The sequence below is a fragment of the Loxodonta africana genome, chromosome 9, assembly GCF_030014295.1.
Source record: "Loxodonta africana isolate mLoxAfr1 chromosome 9, mLoxAfr1.hap2, whole genome shotgun sequence".
In the NCBI taxonomy this organism is placed as follows: Eukaryota; Metazoa; Chordata; class Mammalia; order Proboscidea; family Elephantidae; genus Loxodonta; species Loxodonta africana.
Genome location: NC_087350.1, coordinates 117,113,681 through 117,132,886, shown reverse-complemented (window position 1 = coordinate 117,132,886; position 19,206 = coordinate 117,113,681). Strand labels below are relative to the sequence as shown.

At 39.7% G+C, this 19,206-nt stretch overlaps 1 protein-coding gene across 14 annotated transcripts in view; it reads left to right on the top strand.

Moving 5' to 3' along the window:
- Window positions 1–19,206, top strand: part of RFX3 (regulatory factor X3) — a 320,548-nt gene that overhangs the window by 15,300 nt on the left and 286,042 nt on the right. For 2 of the 14 annotated variants that reach the window (XM_064290585.1, XM_023539435.2), the window contains exon 1: window positions 397–13,041. The exons of 1 other annotated variant lie outside the window; for it this stretch is intronic. In XM_064290585.1, the coding sequence (XP_064146655.1) occupies window positions 13,020–13,041 (22 nt within the window). In that variant the 5' untranslated portion in view covers window positions 397–13,019. Of the gene's footprint in view, window positions 1–396; window positions 13,042–19,206 lie in introns of those variants that run through there. 11 more of the 14 variants (XR_010322875.1, XM_064290586.1, XM_023539429.2 and 8 more) reach the window with 10 other exon arrangements.

Below are 19,206 nucleotides of genomic sequence, written 5' to 3'. Positions count from 1 at the left end.
TCTTTGGTGTTGTCCGTTCTCCTTTGCTCCTGCTTTTTATTATTTTACATCCCATGTGGTATCAATAGAACCACAGGCAATTTTATTCTAACGTTTAAAAGTTGTTTCTGTTTTTTTTCAAAATAGTCTACCATGGAGTTTACGATATGGTAGAGCATAAAAACCAGCCATTTTCATTGAAAGAATGATAACATATTGGTCTACCTCTATATTGAAGTAACTCCGCAATAGCAAACAACTTAATATTCTAATTTGGAAGGACACCATCTCTTCACATGGAAAACCCGCTGCTGTAGCGACCCTACAGGACAGAGTAGAACCCCACCCCCCCACCCCGCCCCACCCCGCCCCACCCCGCCCCACCCCGCCCCACCCCGCCCCACCCCGCCCCGTAGGGTTTCCAACGCTATAATCTTTATGGAGGCAAACTGCCGCATCTTTTTCGTATGGAGCAGGTGGTGGGCCTGAACCCGTTGACCTTTTGGTTAGCAGCTGAGTGCTTAACCACTACACCACCTGAGTTCTTCGGTCTAATACTAGTATCACATTAAAGTGAGGATAAAGGTATGCTTGAATGAAGAGGTTATAACTAGTCTTCCTTTAAAGGCTCCCGTTTGTCCACTTCAGGACAGCAAAAGAGAAATGCTTAATGGTGTGGCCTCCAGGTGTACTTGAAAACTCATGTAGAATTAAAACAAACACACCCATGTTAGGGAAAAGCTACAGCATGGTAAGAAATTAGAAATCAAGAACCTTTTCATATTTTCTGTGGAGAAAAGAATTATGACACCAGTAAATCGATTTGTGGGCAGTGTTGTCGTCTTCTGGTGCTGATGTAACGAATATCACAAGTGGGAGGCTTTAACAGACAAGTTTATTTTCTCACATTTGTTTAAACCCATTGCCATTGAGTTGATTCTGATTCATAACAGTCCCCACCAGGGGTCCTTCTTCACGTGTATGTCATAATCACTATATTTAGTGGAAAAAAAATTCTTAGGCCTGGCCTGAGCCTCTTTATGTTTTTGATGAGGGTAAGGGTGGTTCTGTTCATTCTAAACCCACTGCTGTTGAGTCCATTCCGACTCATAGCGACCTTACGGGGTAGAACTGCCGCGTAGAGTTTCCAAGACTGTAAATCTTTACAGAAGCTGACTGTCACAGTTTCTTTCTTAAGATTATGGTAAAATCTATCTAGTTATTAATTTTTAAAATTTGAAACATTTGTTCCTGTGGGTCACTCTCTGGTGGGACAACCGCAGAGCACTGGCAGCAGACACAGGTGTTTACAAGCTGAGGCTTGCCCAGCTGGGCTTTAAAGAAAGGTGTTGCCGTGCTCTTAAGAGTGAGCCAGCAGAAAAGGGGCATGTGAAAGACTGCTCTTTATCCCATAACAACCAGAAGCAAGACTAGCAGCCATGCCCGTTATACCACTTCGCATTTCCTTAATCTGAGTTTTTGGAAGGAGATACTGTTTACTGATTAATAGAATGAGACTGTGCAGGAATAAGTAATCGCCACAATTTTGTCTTAATGTTTTATTTGTGTGTGTGTGTTTTAGAAGTAAACCTTTGAGGTCAAATGAGCTTAGTTTTGGTATCCTTTGTGATAAAGATGAACAGTTTGAGCACGTAGACTGTTAATTATTTGAAAGACTACATCTAGAATAGTCCAAGAAAATGACAACCACTGAACTTTCCAGTGGTAACCTGATGCTCTTGCCAGCTTCATCTGCGGTACCAAATCTGAAAGGATACATTTATATAAAACAAGAGTAGGTTTCCTATAGGGGAAAACCGTTTGTCATTTGCTCTTAACAAGGTAAATCCCCAGGGAAAAACCTTTCTTGTAAAACCGTTCCCTTTGGGTTTATCCTCACCCTCAGTAAAAATGGAGATATGATAAACAAAGGTATGATGAAATATGAGTTAGCTCTTGCGTTTTTGCCTAGAAGTTCCTCATTCTTCATGATTTATCATTTAATTTTTATTTAATGCTGCTGTTTCATTGAGTTAAAAGAGACTCAGAATACAGTGCGTTAAATTGATTTTGCTTTATGCTAATTGAAAAGTTTTTTTGTCTTAGTGGCGGAGTCAAATTAATTTACTTTTATATTAAACTATATTCCCAATATGCTGACCCATGAATATATTGGCCGATGAAATAGTATGGAAACCACAAATGCTAACAGATTGCTAAATACTTGCAAGTCTTAAATGGAGGTTTGCATACAGCTGCTGACTTCTAAGATTTGGGTACTGGAGTAACTAAATACTATGCTACCATATTTGTTGAATATAAAGAGGAAAAGCCTAAAATATTGGATATAGCCCTAATATCTTAATATCTGATGAGTTAGTAATTAAGGTACATTTTAAAGTGTTTCTAAATATGGAATAATAGAATCCTCTAAAAAGAAGTTAGTTTGGAGTTTTTCAAAGAGCCCAGCGTTCTGTATTTCTCTGGATCAGAGTCTTTCAGGATTCCTCATTGCCTATTTGGCATATTCATTTAAGAAATATTTATTGAGTTCCAAGATGTGCAACAAGACTGCCTGTAGGCTTTGCTGTCAGGAAGCCTACGGTCTGGTGTACATTCAAAGGCCCCTCACACCTACGTTTCCAAACTTCGGCTTCACCACTCTGTGACTTTTCTGTCTAGATTGTTTTCAAAAAGTATTTAATGGCATGAATTTATGAATTTTGGATATTTCTTCAAATATAGCATCATCTAGCAGGCAGTAGATTTGGGTGGATCTTTAATCAAGGTCTCTGTTCCTCTTTCTTTTTCCAATGATGTTTTCTTCCCTGTCTATGTACATGTGTTTGAATCTCATGTGTATGTATGTACATGGGAAATTCACGACTTCCTGGGATTTCCATCCTGTCTGGGAAGACTCATTTCTTAGTTTCAGAAGTTAGGGAGTGTCTTTTAAGACCCAGCACCACCTGCCTGTTTCCTAGTTGTGGCCAGGTGGGGAATTCATAATATGGCTTAATATGGGAGAGACGTGGGATGTTATGGGAGTTTTGCTTTGCGGGGGCTCCTTTGAATACCCCATGCCTCTTGACTTCTGCTGCTGCCTAACCTCCCTGTACCCACTGGGGCATCCAGGTGCAGGATCCAGACCTGGATTCCAGGGTTGCACCAAAGCAGCTAGTGGCGTCAGAGGGCAGTAGTCAAACCCGCGGTTGCGTTTGTGATACTCCGCTGATGGCCACACTGTGAAAGGCAGGGCATCCTGGTTTGATGTCCGCTCCAGAGACTTAGGAACCTTGCTGGTACAATGGTTAAGGGCTTGGCTGCTAACTGAAAGGGGGGGCAGTTCGAACCCACCAGCAACTTCACGGGGTAAAGACCTGATAATCTGCTCCCATAAAGCTTACAGCCTAGAACACCTTGGAGGGAAGTTCTCCTTTGTCACATGGGGTCACTGTGGTCGGAATCGACTTGACAGCTCACAACAGCAACAACACAGAGACTTTACCCCCAAAACCTTTGTTTTTTATATGGAGCTTTATAGATCCATTCAGCCCCCTTTTGAATGAGTGTATTTTCATTCTGTTCCATCTCTGGAGGTGGTGAGTTTGATGAATTTACTACTTATCCTGAGATAACCTAGGAGCCCTGGTGGCACAGTGGTTAAGTGCTGAGCTGCTAACCAAAAGGTCAGTGGTTCAAACCCACCAGCCTCTCTGCTGGAGAAAAAGTGGCAGTCTGCTTCTGTAAAGATTTACAGCCTTGGAAACCCTATGGAGCAGTTCTGCTCTGCCCTATAGAGTGGCTCCGAGTCCGAATTGACCCAGTGGGAGTGGGTTTGGTTTTTGTTTTTTGAAGAAGTAATCTTAACCTCATTCAAGAATGTGCCTTCAGTTTCTATGATGAGTTTTGGTGTGCAAGCTGATTTTTAATTCTTACAGTCATTCATTCACCCATTGAGCCAATGTTTGCACCTACAGCGTGGGCCAAGCAGTGAACTGCTGTAGGCGATACAACAGTGAGCAAACCCGTCCTGTCTCTGCCCGTGAGGAGCTCGTGTTCTAACAACTGGGCATGAGGGAAATGGAAGATATGAGTATGTATTGTAACAGATGGCTATAGCTGTGGAGAAAAATAAAGCAAGAGAGGGCGAGACAGGGGGCGGCTGATGGGATGGCAGGGCTTGCAGTTTTAAATAGGGTAGTTAGGAAGACCTCACAGAGAAGGTAACATTTGAACAAAGACCTGAAGGAGGTTAAGTTCTGGATATTCCTTTAAATGTAACTTTATGTATTTATAGTATAGATGCTTTGATTGATGCTAGCCTGCCTTCCATACTGAAGAAGCTGAATTTTTTCACATCTGTCCTCATATAATACATTTCTGTCTTTTTCTTTCCTCCCTTCATCATTTTTATATGCCTTTCCCTGAATATGTAACCTTTTTATCTATCTATATTTTGAGGTGCATTGACCCAAGCTATGAATTTCCTTAAGAAAACAAGCAGGTTAAGAGACCCTTTCAAAAACTACGTTTAGTTTTATTTTGAAGGGGTAGATGCGTGTTAAGTTCAAGTTCACCCTACATGTTTCTAAGTCGGAGGTACTTAGAAATACCTGTAACTGTCACTAAAACATATCCTGAGTGACTGGATTTATACATGAACTATTGAAAGTAAAAACCACGATTAATAGGCAAATAGGAGTTAGCATTTGCCAGACTGCTAGTTTGCGCCTATGGATAATTGGAGAAAATCTTCCCTCATGATGGCCTCTGCGACCACAGTGCACTTCCGTGTCTTAGCAGATGGGGCGCTGGGATGGCATTGTTTACACACCATAGGTACATCTGTCGTTATCTAGTCATCTCTAATCAGGGGTTGGTGGGTTGAATTTATTTGTGGAACTTCGTATATACAAAAAGACACAAGTGAGAGGTTATTTAGACAAATAAAAATTACTAGTGGAGGCAAATTGCCTTGAATTCTGTTATTTTGACAAATATGCTGGTATTTTTAGAACGGGGTTTTCAGTGTATTCGTGTCAAAATCATATTTTCCATTTCAATTCAGTGTCAGAAATCCAGCATTATGTGCCTGTCATCCATTATGAAATGTACAGGTTGACAGGATTTGAGGCCATTGTACTGCATTGGAATACTTCAAAAATGGAACAAAGTATAAAATACATATATATTTTTTAACATATTTAAGTTAAGGAAATAGAAACTGGTGTGGAAGCTTAAAAACAGACTTACATTTCTCTGTTTGAGCGTACAGAATTAGATATACAATACTTACTTCTAATCTTGGTTTCTATCCTTGAAGGTGGGTTGAATGATTATACTTGCAAATATGCCGAGTCGGCTGTGCCCATATTTTAGCAACCTCTAGGCCAGAGTCTCTTGAACTTGAGTAACTAGTTATTTCTGACATTTAAAAAAAAAAAATCAAACCAAATTTAGCATCATCGCTTGTTTGCTGCACCTCCATGTTTATGAAAAAATAATTGAGTTATAAGAGACTTGGTGCATGGAGCCTCCTCCACTCATGTGTCCCCCTCACCTTTTTATTAAGGAAAACATTAAACACATACAAAAAGAGAATGGTGAAATGAATTCCCATGGATCCATCACTTTGCTTTTTAATGGTTAACAACTCCTGGTCAGTCTCGTTTCCCTATTCCCCTTTACTTTACCTGCTACCTATCATTTCTCACTTTTTACCTGTGGAAAGGGACCCAGATCAAGCTGAGGGCCGAGTCAGGGTTAGCATCAGACTTCTGGTCGCTTCCTCTACAGTATTACCATGTTGCGTCTGCCCCGTCGCCCCGTGGAGGGCTAGATGAAAAAAAAATGGTCAAAGAATAAAGTTTAGTTCCCAGATAAGTATCATTTACGCTTTCAAATTGTGAACTTCAGTATTTCTGGCCTCTGATTTTGAGTTGGAATGAAACATAATCTTTCAAGTTCAGTACAGGTAGTCCCTGACTTTTGACATATCTGAGTTATGGAGTTATGGCGAACCTCACTTACGATTGTCTTTTTTTTTTTTGTACATCTTATCATTGGTAATATTGCAGTTCGTAATTTGCTGATGTTATCTTTCTCACATGTTCACTTGCAGGTGTTCAATTTTATGATTTACTGTTGAAAACACTGTCAGATTTATAAAGATACTCATAATAAAAGGCAGTAATAATGAAAACTAAAAAAAAAAAAAAAGGTATTTGACTTATGTCAGAACTGACTTAGGATGGAATTGTGGGATTGAGTCATTGAAACAGAACCCCCTCATAAGTCGGGGACTGCCTATACAGACTCCACCAAGATCCTTTCCTAGTGCTCTGTGAGAAAGTAGTTTCTTCCTTCATTAAGATGGCTTCATTTATGTCTTCTGAAGATTTCCTATGTGTTTTTCTCTTTCATCAGAAATTGTGAAATATCTATGAGTTTTGGCGTCCATGATATTATGCACCTGAAATTACCCCTGATGTTTTTGGAATAGTACTTCAAGATGCCTTTTCAGCATCCTCAAAATGCATTTGAGAAAAAAATTTTTTGATCCAATACTGATCTTTTTAAAGTTTTAAAATCTATAAAAGTGAATAATTGTAGTTAAAAATAAAATTTTTAATTTGAAAAGTTGTTTTTTAGTGTTTTTAACTGATATCACTCTTTTAGTCAGTTGCTTTATTGCTTTTAATAAATTTTAATATTAAAAAACCTAAGTGTAGACATCCTTTGTACATCAGCATCCTTTTTGACCTCGGCTAAACAAATTAGAGACATAAATTGGAAGAAACATACATTGGCAAATATCTGTCAGTAGAAAGGAGAAATTATGTTAAATTTATGAGTCTCGGTGTTTTTTTTCTTTTTTACTTGGAAAGATATGACTAATAAAGAGAGTTCTAACTTGTAAGTCATCCCTTACCAACACTGATTATGTAGTATATCAGAAAGCCTACAATTCTTGATAAAATGTTATTGAAATAAAAAAAAAATCAGAATTCAGTTTTATTCAGCAAAATTTTTTGAAGTTTTTTTTTTTAAGGCAAGTGGATATATGGAGATGAATCAAATATGATATGCAAGTCCAAGAAAACTAAAATTTGCAGCTGGAAAAGAGGCTTCACTCCTTGGGTAGATAAGGCATTCTCTGTGGCTACATAGTCTTGTCGTTTCTCTTAAGGATACTACGCTTTAAATTTCGGCGATATAGCTTTGGGGATGCCAGGGCAGGTGAACGCCAGAAGCACTCTCCAGAGACTCTTCCAGTATGGAATCGGCACCCCTGCCAGTTTTGTTTATCTTTTCCCCATTGCTTTTTAGTTAGTGCTTAACAGGATCCTTTCTACTCTGTCCTGTAGGGTCGCTAGGAGTCGGAATCGACTCGACGGCACTGGGTTTTCTGGGTTTTAACAGGATCCTAAATATTAATGTAGCAGGTTTAGAACTTTGATTCTTTCTGATCGGATTCTTCCAGCATTATTAATACACTCGACTGGTAATTGACCAAACATTAAATAACTGCATTGAATGTTAATACCATTTGCCTAACACATACCCTGTGACCCGTATACTCATAAGTAGAACCTGATTTTCATAACTTTGTTAACTTCTGTGTGTAAGTATGTGTGTGCATACTTGTTCCTGTGTCTTTTAATGCTTCGTTCTTGTTTGGAAAAAAAAAAAATTCAATTTCTTTTAAAAATATTTTCATACATTAGCCCCTACAACTTCAGAATTCAGCTAAATTTCTCTTATCCTAAAGGAGAATGGAAAACGATTCAAATTACCTCTTTGTGAAATTGAACAGAGTGAAGTCTTCAAGTTACTAGTAACTTGGTGGCTACATCCTGTCTACCAGCTTCACTGCATCTTTTAAGAAGAGCCTTCTGCCCTGAGTTGTTGCATGCCTTCTTATGGGGTAAGAGTCGAGTTTTCAAATTCCACTTGCTTCACAAAATTGTGGTGTATTTCTGATAAACTACTCTCCTCATTTGCAGGAAAGTTACATTAATTGTTGTGAATTTATGTGAATAAAGGATAATTTAATCTTTAAAGTTATGTCATTTATATCTGATAGGATAGATTTTAGATTTATAAAGTTATTGGACATACAATTTTCATGTTTTCTCTTTTTTCCTCAATGATCATGTGTCCTTCTGCAAGTATTCTTTCAGTTATTCCCTTTCTAATGGATTCCTGTTTCTCAGCGATTCTCTCTCCCTGTCCATTTTCTCCCTCTGGGATTTTTCTGTTCTGCTCTGCTCAGCTTTCCTTCCAGGGTGTTTCAGTTCTAAACCTTCTTAACCCACACATTCTCTCCTCCTCGTCCTCAGTTCTTTGGTCAGATGTTGCCTTGGCTCCTCTCAGCTGCTTCAGCTCGCCTTTATTATTGGGTTCTTTGTCCTTTTTTTGGATAGTTCTTCCACATTCCTCTGGTTGTTGCTTCTCGGTACTTTTAGAGAAACGCTTAATTCCCTGGACTCTGCTTCCTGTGGTGTGTAATGAGAAGAGGGAATGAAAGGAGCCGTGGAAGGACAGATAACCGTGGCCCTTTAAAAAAGGCTGAGGTATTGCAGTTGACAGATTACTTAAAAAAGTGCCCCAACTCAGAGGAGTTGGACAGAAGGGCTTTCGCCAACAAGGTAGAGAAAATATTCTCTGCCCCCTTTTTTTTTTTAAATTTTATTTTTAGCTTTCAAAAGTTGCAGGTAATATAAATATATCAAAGTATCTTTAGAAAGTTCTGGATGGATTTTCATAGTTAAAATGATTATTGTTTAATCATGTATTAGTTTCCTTTATCTGTAGTCTTTGATATTTTGTGGTAGAAGACAAACTTCTTTTTCTCTTAAAACACTTTACGAAAAAGGCCTGTCACATAAAAGTAAATATAATTTCATCTTTTGCAGGAGATAGAATTCTTCCCTTAACCTAGGGCCAGTTTTCAAATTCCATCTGTTTCACAAAATTGCAGTATATTTCTGATAAACTACTCTTCTCATTTACAGGAAAGTTATACTATCTAATTGTAGTGAATTTATGTGAATAAAGGATAATTTAATCTTTAAAGTTATGTCATTTACATCTGATAGGATAAATTTTAGATTTAATTAATGTAAAACCACTATTGACCAAAAGGGATGAAAAGAAAAACAAAGAGTAATCTGTTTTTATGATAAAAATTGGAATTTCTTCAGTTTCTCAAAGATTTTTTTTTTGGAGGGGGGTTGTTTTTTAGTTTTAGTAACTTCATGACTTCTGGATTTAATTTATTTTTCTATTATCAGAGTTTATATAAATACAATATGGCTTTGTTTTTTTAAAATCATAGTCGAAGGTTCTTAATACTGCTTTTTTCCTGAAACTTTCTCAGTCCAGTTATATCCATTATAACCTTTTAGGGGACTAAGAAAAAACCACTGCCGTCGAGTCAGTTCCTCATAGGGCACTATAAAGAAGTAAAAACTTGCAAAGCGTAGGTGGTATAATTGAAACGTAGGTCATAATCTGTTCTTTGTTTGTTTTACCAAATTAGTTAGGGATTCTGAGGATACTTGTTGAATATTTGTGTATGTTTAGCATTTTGTGCCTTTGTTAAAAATCTCTCAGTGTGACTTGTTTTTAATAGGATGTGTCTTGAATGTTGGGCCAATCACTCTTGAAAAGTATTAAGCCCTTTAAACATACTGGTCAGCCCCGTAGAGAGAAGCCTACAGGTTTATTAGTACTCCTTAGCCTGAAGGCACAGCATACCCTTTTAGGTTGCACGGCAACAGACTCCTAGCAACCATACGAGATTGAATCTCTAAGAGTGACCAGGCCGGATGTGATAATGAAGCAAGAGGTACAAACAGTTGTCATGGTTTTCTTTTCACAGTAAGCTGGTTTGATTTGGGGAAGCTTAGCCTTTCAAAATGGGCAAAACTTCTTATAAAAAAACTACCACTGTTTGTGCACAGGACTTCTGGCATTAAAATACCAATAATAGTACTAAATTGAAAAAGCTACAGGCTCCAAAAAATAGCAAAAAAGAAAGTATGCTCAAAATAAAACAAAACAAAAAGTTGAAAGTATGATTACATCAAGAAGTCTTCAGAGAAATAGTTTTTAAAGAGTTTATTTTTTTTAAATCAAATTCGAAATTTAGCTGTAGCAAAGTAATTATAGTGAGTGTGATTTGTAAACGGTACAAATCATAATATTTGCACGTTTTCTTTGGAATCCTCTATTTTAATTTTGCAGCAACTCCTTATAATTTTGTATATGTAATTGAACAGGGTGTTTATGTAGAACTGATGATTATAATAGATGGAAAATTTATCTAACAGAATAGGCTATTTGAATTATATGTAAACATTGCTTTTTGAAATTATGAACTAATAACTAATAGAACAGATAATTTATTTTTTAAAAAGTAATAAAATATGCAATCTTCTGCAGTGATAGTAAAAGTATCTGTGATATCCCTGAAGCTGTAGCGTTGGGCTGTAACTTCGTCAATACTTCTCATGTGTAGCCTTTAGTATATGTTTGCTGATATGACCATGAAAAGGAAATTAATTCAGATACATTCACAACCTGGAACAGGATGCCTCCATCAAAAGAAACAGATCCTCTGGTGGCTGCTCGAGTTAGGAGTAGACCTCCAGCCTTTGACAGCAGTAAGCTGTAAACACACACACGCTAATACCCTTGATTTGTTCATCTTTTGTGTCAGCATTTGGAAAAGATTGTTAAAGTGGCAGTTATAGTAAAGACTGGCAATTACAGTAAAGAGCAGAAATGAGGTATTTGTGACCTATTATATTTCATTAAAAGACTTCCTTATTAAAACAGCACTGCTTACTCTGATTACTTGACAGCTGCCCTGAACAGATTGGAAAATACACAGCTTCAGCGGAAGGTAAAATCCACCTCTTGAGCAAGCACGTGGCGTAGAACAAGTCAACAGTGTAGTATAAACTATTTTTTTTTAAGCAATAAATTTGCTTTAGGTAGAGATGTTTGGCGGTAATTCAGTGACATGCTCTTTTGTATTCCTGTAATAATTGCTTACTCACGGGGGCTTTTCCCATTGAGATATTTAGTACGCCCACCTAACGTCATACTGGCATCCTACTACCAAAATCCAAAAAAAAACCCAAACCCGTTGCTGTCAAGGCGAGTCCAGCTTGTAGCAACCCTGTAGCTCAGAGTAAAACTGCCCCATAGAGTTTTTAAGGAGCTGCTGGTGGATTTGAACTGCTGACCTTTTGGTAAGTAGCCGAGCTCTTAACTACCGTGCTTTTATTATGAGGCATAGATCCAGGAATCGGCATGTAAATACTACCTTTACCAGGTCGAACCTGAACTTTTGGAAGCTTCACCATTAGCTTAATGAATTTCTGAAATATTTTAAATGTTTTTTTTTTTTTTTTTTATCCCATAATAATGCAGTAGAGCCGTAGTGAGTTTAACACTTGAATTCAGGCGTCCCTTTGGCCACAACATAGAATTGTCAGCTTTTTTAGAGAAAAATTTATGTGCCTCTTGCTACCTTAAATATTATTTCTGAAGTTTTTACTGCTGCTGACTTTGTTCCATCTGTATTTTGCAGAGTGGCTGCGCTGCACTCTGTGGAATAGCTGTGCCTGTCAGATATTCTGTATTGTAGGTTAGCAGTGAAGCAGCCCAGCCTGCACAGTGTAATAGTTCATAGCTCTGTTCTACATCCCAAGGTGTGGGCTACATGCTGTGTAGAGTAGACCATGACTAGAATCACAAAGAGCCCTGGTGGCACAGTGGTTAAGCATTCAGCTGCTAACCAAACGGTTGGTGGTTCAAACCCCGCAGCTGCTTCGTGGGAGAAAGATGTTACAGTCTGCTGGGTAAAGATGACAGCTTTGGAAACCCTGTGGGGCAGCTCAGCTGTGTCCTACAGGGTTGCTATGAGCTGGAACTGACTGGATGGCAACGGGTTTTACGAATGAAATCACAGCTCGCCCTTGAAGACAGACACACAGGTTCAGGATGAAGCAGACTTGAGGGAAGATTACCTCCCTCATCTAGTCTTGCATGTAGATTCCTGTCAGCACCACCACAGTATTGACAGAAGGCTGTTGGCGTTGCTTGTATGGAACTGGGAAACTTCCAGAAAGACCCAAATTCTACTCTGTGAGACACTCTTATACCACATAGCTACATCACACTTATACTGCATGGCTGATTCCACATACACAGGTATCTGTGACCACTTCCTGTATCTTTAGTTTGAAAAATAAAACTACCTGGTGCAGGTTGCATGAGGTATGTCAGGCTGCAAACCTTTTAGGAATAGGTGTGACTCCTAGACTTTGGAGTAAGACAGACCTGAGTTCAAATTCTCACTGTCATTTGGTAAGTAATTATCCTTAAACAAATTCTTTAACTACTTTGATCTCTGATCCCTTATGTCAAAACAGGGATATTACCTACCATGTAGGGTTATAAAATGAGGTAGGTGGATAAAGCGAGCTTAGCACAGCAGCCTAGAATCAGCACTCAGCTTGGGGTAGCTAGTATTGTGATCATCTTTCTTGCCTAGTCCTATGGCGTGTGAGGCAGAGAGAGTGGCAGCTGAAAATAGTAACATGGAACTAGAGTTAATCAGAAACAAATCAGAAATGTTTTCAAAGAGGAATGTTACGTACTTCATATCAAGTCATTTTCAGTAGTGGTTGGTGGGTAGGATTTCTTACTTAAACTGTTAGAAAGTGATCCCTCTTCACAGATTCCATCTGGGGGCAGGATCTTTAAAGAGAACAAGGGTAATAATTGAAGGGGGAAAAAAAGCATTGACAGATTAAAATACTTAGTGCCGTGCATGAAGAGTGGACTTCAAAGAATAGAGAAAATTTAATTATTTTAGTAAGTATGTAGGGTAAGCCTGTCATTATTTAAACACTTAGTCTGTCTTCAAATCTGTCTTCCATGTAAAAGACTGTAGAAGAAGAGGTGAGTGAACTGCCAGGCTTCCGTTGTGGACCTGAGAGAACTGGAAATGAACATCCATGGCTTCTGCTGAGCAACAAGGTGACAGCGGACTCCCGTAAAAATCTGGTTACCTCTGGTTGTTTTTGTCCTCCTCCTTAAAAAATGTACACGCTCATAGATTTACAAAATATTATAGTTTAACTTTTCATATATTCTCTTGGTGCTTAAGGGATCATAAAGGCATTTAATGAGAAGAGAATATTTGTGAAGGGAGTAGAAGTGTTTTGAAATATAATAAAGGTTTGAAGTAGCTAGTGGAATTAAGCTGGTTTAGGCAATGGCTATCCTGTTTCGATTCTTTGAGGCAAGTGATGCCAGCCCAAGCTTAAGGAAAGAAATAGGTACAGAACGTGCTTAACTTTGCCTTGATATTTTAAGAGTGTGAAAAGTACCAGGCTAAAGTGACACTTCGAGACTGGGGGAATGGCTCTTAGCACTACGCAGATGAAGGCTCTCAGACAGAGCCAGTAGCTGTTACGAGCAGTTCTGCAATTTTTGAATTAATGACTTTTTTCTTGAGTACTACTTATGTGCTTATATTGCTAAACTGTTTACTGACATCAATTTAAGAGTTACATATCACCCAAAAAAGTAAACTCAGAAATTTTAAACTTCAGAGTTAAAGTAGATAACAGCTATTACTTGACCTCAGTGAATGTCTTAACTCTGACTTACCTTGTATGTAAGGTGCAACTGTCCATTTGTAGAACATCATTGTACCTCTATGCTTAGTTGAGTATTTATGTCCAGCTCAGGGAAGGTTCATTCCTACATTAGCTTCAGAAATTTTCTCGCTGCATAGAATTTTTTTCTCCTAAAAATGGAGACGTTCATACTTTGGAGTTACTGCTCTTTGCTTGATATTCTTAGCACTTGGAGCGGTTGGACCGGGGGAAAATATAATATGTATACATATGTATTTACGTATATATGTATGTGTGCACACATATACGTATGTAGTCTCAATATAAAGAATTCTGACTTTAGACTACCCTGAAAAGAAGCCCATGCTTTTGTCTTTGTGTGTGTGTGTGTGTGCTTTTGTATATGTATCATATACATATGTGCATCAGGGTTGTGTCCTTTCACCATGCTCATTCAGTCTACGCTGAGAAATGATCCGAGAAGCTGGATTATATAAAGAAGACAGCATCAGGATTGGAGGAAGACTCATTAACAATTTGCAGTATGCAGATGACACAGCCCTGTTTGCTGAAAGTGAAAAGGACTTTGAAGTACTTACTGATGAAGAGCAAAGACTTACACCCTTCAATATGGATTACATCTCAAAATAAAACCATTGCCTGTTGCTGTCAAGTCAATTCTGACTCATAGCGACCTATGGGATGGAGTAGAACTGCCCCATAGGGTTTTCAGGGAGCAGCTGGTGGATTCAAACTGCTGACATTTTGGTTAGCAGCCAAGCTCTTAAAACACTGTGCCACCAGGCTGTCTCTCCTCAATACGAAGAAAACAAAACTCCTCGCAACTGGACCAAAAAGCAACATCATGATAAATGGAGAAAATATTGAAATTGTGAAGGATTTTATTTTACTTGGATCAACAATCAACACCCATGAAAGCAGCAGTCAAGAAATCAAAGCATTGCATTGAGCAAATCTGCTGCAAAAGACCTCTTTGAAGTGTTTAAAAGCAAAGGTGTCACCTTGAAGACTAAGGCGCACCTGACCCAAGCCATGGTGTTTTCAGTTACCTCATAGGCATGTGAAACCTGGACAGTGAATAAGACTGAAGGAAAATTGACGCCTTTGAATTAGGGTATCGGCAAGGAATATTGAATATACCATGGATTGTCAGAAGAACGAACAAGCCTGTCTTGGAAGAAATTCAGCCAGAGTGCTCCCTGGAAGTGAAGATGGCGAGACTTTGTCTCATGTACTCTGGACATATTATCAAGAGGGACCAGTCCCTGGAGAAGGACATCATGCTTGGTAAACTAGAGGGTCAAGGAAAAAGAGGAAGACCCTCAACGAGATGGATTGACACAATGGCTGCAACAGTGAGCTCAACCATAGCAATGATTGTAAGGATGGTGCAGGACCAGGCAGTGTTTTTTCTCTCGTTTGTAGGGTCGCTATGAGTTGGAACTGACTCGACAGCCCCTAACAACAACAGTAACAACAACGTATTATTATCTCAAAATGAAGAATTCTAACTTCAGACTACACTGAAAAGAAGCCCATGCCTTATATGTATATATATATTCCTTTTTCTTTATACTTTTCTGTATGTGTACATATATAGAGAAAAGAGCATGGGCTTCTTCTAAAGGTAGAATTCTTGATTTTGAGATAATTGCTAGGTGAGAAAACGCTAATTAAACTATGAAACTAATCCAAGCTCTCACTGTTGGTAAGTTCTTTTAATACCAAAGTATTTTATGCAAGCTGTATACTCTGTATGAGGAGCCCTTGTAGTTCAACAATTAAGCCCTGGGCTGCTAGCCTGAAAGGTTGGTGTTTTGAAGCCACCAGCCACTCCATTGGAGAAAGCTGTGGCAATCTGCCTCTGTAAAGATTTATAGCCTTGGAAACCATATGGGGCAGTTTTACTCTGTCACATGGGTTGCCATGAGTCGAAATCGATTCAATGGCGCCCAACAAAATAACTATATGGTTCTAAAAATATGGTCAAAGGACCTCTGAGTGTTACCAACCCAACGAGGTCCTCCTTTTTTCAACTACGTAACTGTGTGAGACTGAATTTTCTTCATGTACTTCAGCCAAAACAGCCTATTGAGTGTAGAAGTAGATCTAAGAATCCAGTTGTCTTCTATTAAGCAAGACATTAAAAGAAATTTGCAAAAACTTAAAGTGATGACTCTCTTCTCATTAAATCTTTTGCCTTTTGAAAAATCTAGATATATTTCATAAAGACGTTTTTATGTTCATGTGTAATGGTTTTATTGTACTTTGAAAATTACTGAGTGTTATATTTCTGCATTTTGTTTTCTAATACGATAAATAGGGATAAATATGTCATTGTTGTTGGGGGCTATCAAGTCGATTCTGACTCATAGGACCCTATATGATGGAGTAGAACTGCACATAGGGTTTCTTAGGCTGTAGTGTTTATGGGAGCAGATCGCCAGGTCTTTTCTGGTAGGCTTGAACTGCTGACCTTTTAGTTAGCAGCCAAGCACTTAACCATTGTGCCACCAGAGCTCCTAAACATAGATAGAGCTAGTGATATTATAGAGCCTGCTCCTACCACCTTGAGAGAGCCACTTGCTTATACCATCCCAGCTCTGCCTTCAGTGATGTCATCTTGCTAGCTTGAAACTGGTCTTGCTGGAAATCGGCAGACACACAAATCTGGCCTTCTGGGGGGTGGGGTGGGGACGGGAAGGAAGCGAGTTGGTTGCTAAGCATTTACTGGCACACCGCTGAATAAAAAGTTCTTGGGGTTCTCAGTAATTTTAAGCTGTAACAGGAGCCCTGGTGGTGCAGTGGTTAAGAGTTACGGCTGCTAACCTAAAGGTTGGCAGTTTGAATCCACCAGCTGCTCCATGGAAACCCTGTGGGACAGTTGTACCCTGCCCTGTAGGTAGGGTCACTATGAGTTGGAATCGACTCCATGGCAACATTTTTTTTTTTAAATGGGTTATAAGACCCAAAATTGTTTGTTATAAAACAACTGGTGCTTAGCTTACTACTATGCAATGCAAACTTACACAAGTCTATGCGGCTGTATGGTCGAGCAGGATCTCCAGCCAGCCACTGTCTCAAGTCCCACTTCCTGTACTGCCGTCTAACAAGATGAACTCCATAAAGTGATTGGAAGTTGGAAGTCAAAGGGTATGTCTTGCCCCTTTTATGGTTCTCAACCATGCTAAGTACATAGCTTAATTACTTGCTGGCTGACTTTATTAGAGACTTTATTATGGGGATATAGAAAAGGGAAAAAAGAAAAAAAAGATTCTGTGATCAAGTAGTTAGAGAAGCCTTCAGTGAGGAAAATCTTAAATCTTCATGAGTTGGGTCTTAAAGGTTGTTTTGGAGTTATATAGGCTGTGAGCAAGGGATTAAGCACCTGCTGGAGACTGGTGCGTTCTGGCTGTGATCTCGTTGGGTGGAGTCATCAGTTTGAAGAGTTTATTGGGGAATAGTGAAGCAGATGGAGTGGAAAGGAAAATTAGGCTAGGGATTTGGAACTTATCTGGATAAAGCATAACCAGCCAGTGTGTATTTTTTAAAGTCGGTCAGATGTGAAGATGAAAATGGCCCTTTAGTGATTAACCTGGCAGATCGTGCAAGCAAGGAATGGGTCTGAAGTCGGGTAAACATGTCTTAATCATTGCAGAGAAAGTATGGGGTGAAGAACTTGGGCTTTTACTTCAGCAGGACCTTGTCTCATGTTACTTTCAATTCATCCATAAGAAGTAGATAACACCTGGCCAGTGGGGTTGTAGGCATTACAAAGAGCCTCGCATAGATGCCTGCCTGTGTGCTGGGACCCTCAGAGAGAAGTGCTTTTGCTACCACTACTGCTGTTGAAAAACCAAACCCATTGCCACTGAATCCATTCTAACTCACAGCAACTCATAGGACAGAGCCGAAGTGCCCCATAGGGTTTCCAAGAAGTAGTGGCTGGTGGATTCGAACTGCGCACCTTTTGGTTAGCAGCCAAGCTCGTATTTACTGCTACTACTATTATAATAATTATTATTGCTTGGGAGGTTATAATGAGCCTGGGGGACCATCAGTGGAAATAGGATGGGAGGCGGGCCCATCCCTAACACTAATAGAGCAAGAATACAAATGGCAACTTATTATATTTCTAAATATTTAGATGTTGCAAATCCGCTAACAAACTGTGAAATAAAACACACTCTAACCTCCTAACTTAACCAGTATACCTTTACAATAGGCTGGGTGGCGGCCGGATTTTAATTTAGGATTCTCAGATTTCTGTGGACTCGGCTTTAGAACTTAATGGCAGAGGCAGAACTGGCTCCCTCTCTCCCCTTGTCACTGTCCCGCAGCCCACTCCCTTGTCCCTGTATCCTAGATGTTTTCCCATGGCATGCCCATACGCCCACCTTCCCAGCAAGCTGGCCGCACCCCTTAGGAGCTCCCTGTAGTTCACTGCCCACCTAGGGGTGTGGCTGCCTGCACCTCCTTCTGCCCTGGGTGGGATAGCCCAGGGCTGAGCAAGGAGTTTGGGGTCCCGGAACCTCTGGAGGCAGAGTCTAGAGGTCTCGGGAAGCATGACCCTGGACCTTGAGCCATCACACATCCTGTATAAATTATGACCTGATGTATAAAAAGCAGAAGATTTTAATGTATCCAGTATGAGATCTCAGTGATTTTGCAGTAGATTTATTTTGCATGTCAGAGTTTGAGATATATTTTCCCGTTTTTTGATGGCTGATGAGTTCTTGCCTCAAGAGCAGTGCCTGTTCCAGAGAGCCCAAGTAGGCTGTCCACAGTGCAAGGACCAGGCCGGTGGCCACTCTCGCCTGGCTCTTCGGGTAGTGCTGCAGGGGCCCCTCTGAGAGGGTGACCAATCAGCAGGCCTTGTTTACTCTTGGTTGTGGGGTATGAGAAAATGGGAGTGAAGAAAATGATCAAGTACTGGGTTCCAGGAGCCTTGCAGAGCCATGGGGACAGCCTGGGAGCAGATGAGGTGGCACTCACCATTGTACCCTCCAGCACCTTGTCACCTCCCAGCATGCTGCCCAGCACAGCGTAGTGAGTCCATGCATATTGAAGGACCTGATAGGATATTTCGAATAGCAGTGCCAGAGAGGAGAAGAAAGTCATCGTAGAACGTTTCCGAAACAAGGAAAGTAAGTCCTTGTGAGGCCAGTGTCGAGCTTTGGGTATTTGGGAGGGAGCAACTTGCTCTGATTGGCATGTTAGCCTGTGAGCTACTGGTGTGTGGGGACCATGCATATTTCGTTGTGTGTGTGTGGTACCTAACATAGTAGCTGGTCTTTCTTAAATGAGTAATTGAATAAAATTAAACAGAAGCAGGCTTTTAAGAAGCTCATTGGGTTTTAAGGTCACAATGAAGGTGTAGCAAAGACAAATTTGTATCATCAGTGAACTAGCATGGTAGCTGAGGACTTGTAATAATTTGAGAAACAAGGGAGCCTGAGCAGTTGTGATGGTGTCAGAATGAAGGGGAGAGCAGGGAAGTATGTCTTCAAAGAGGAGGCTGGATTTGTAGCCTGCTTAG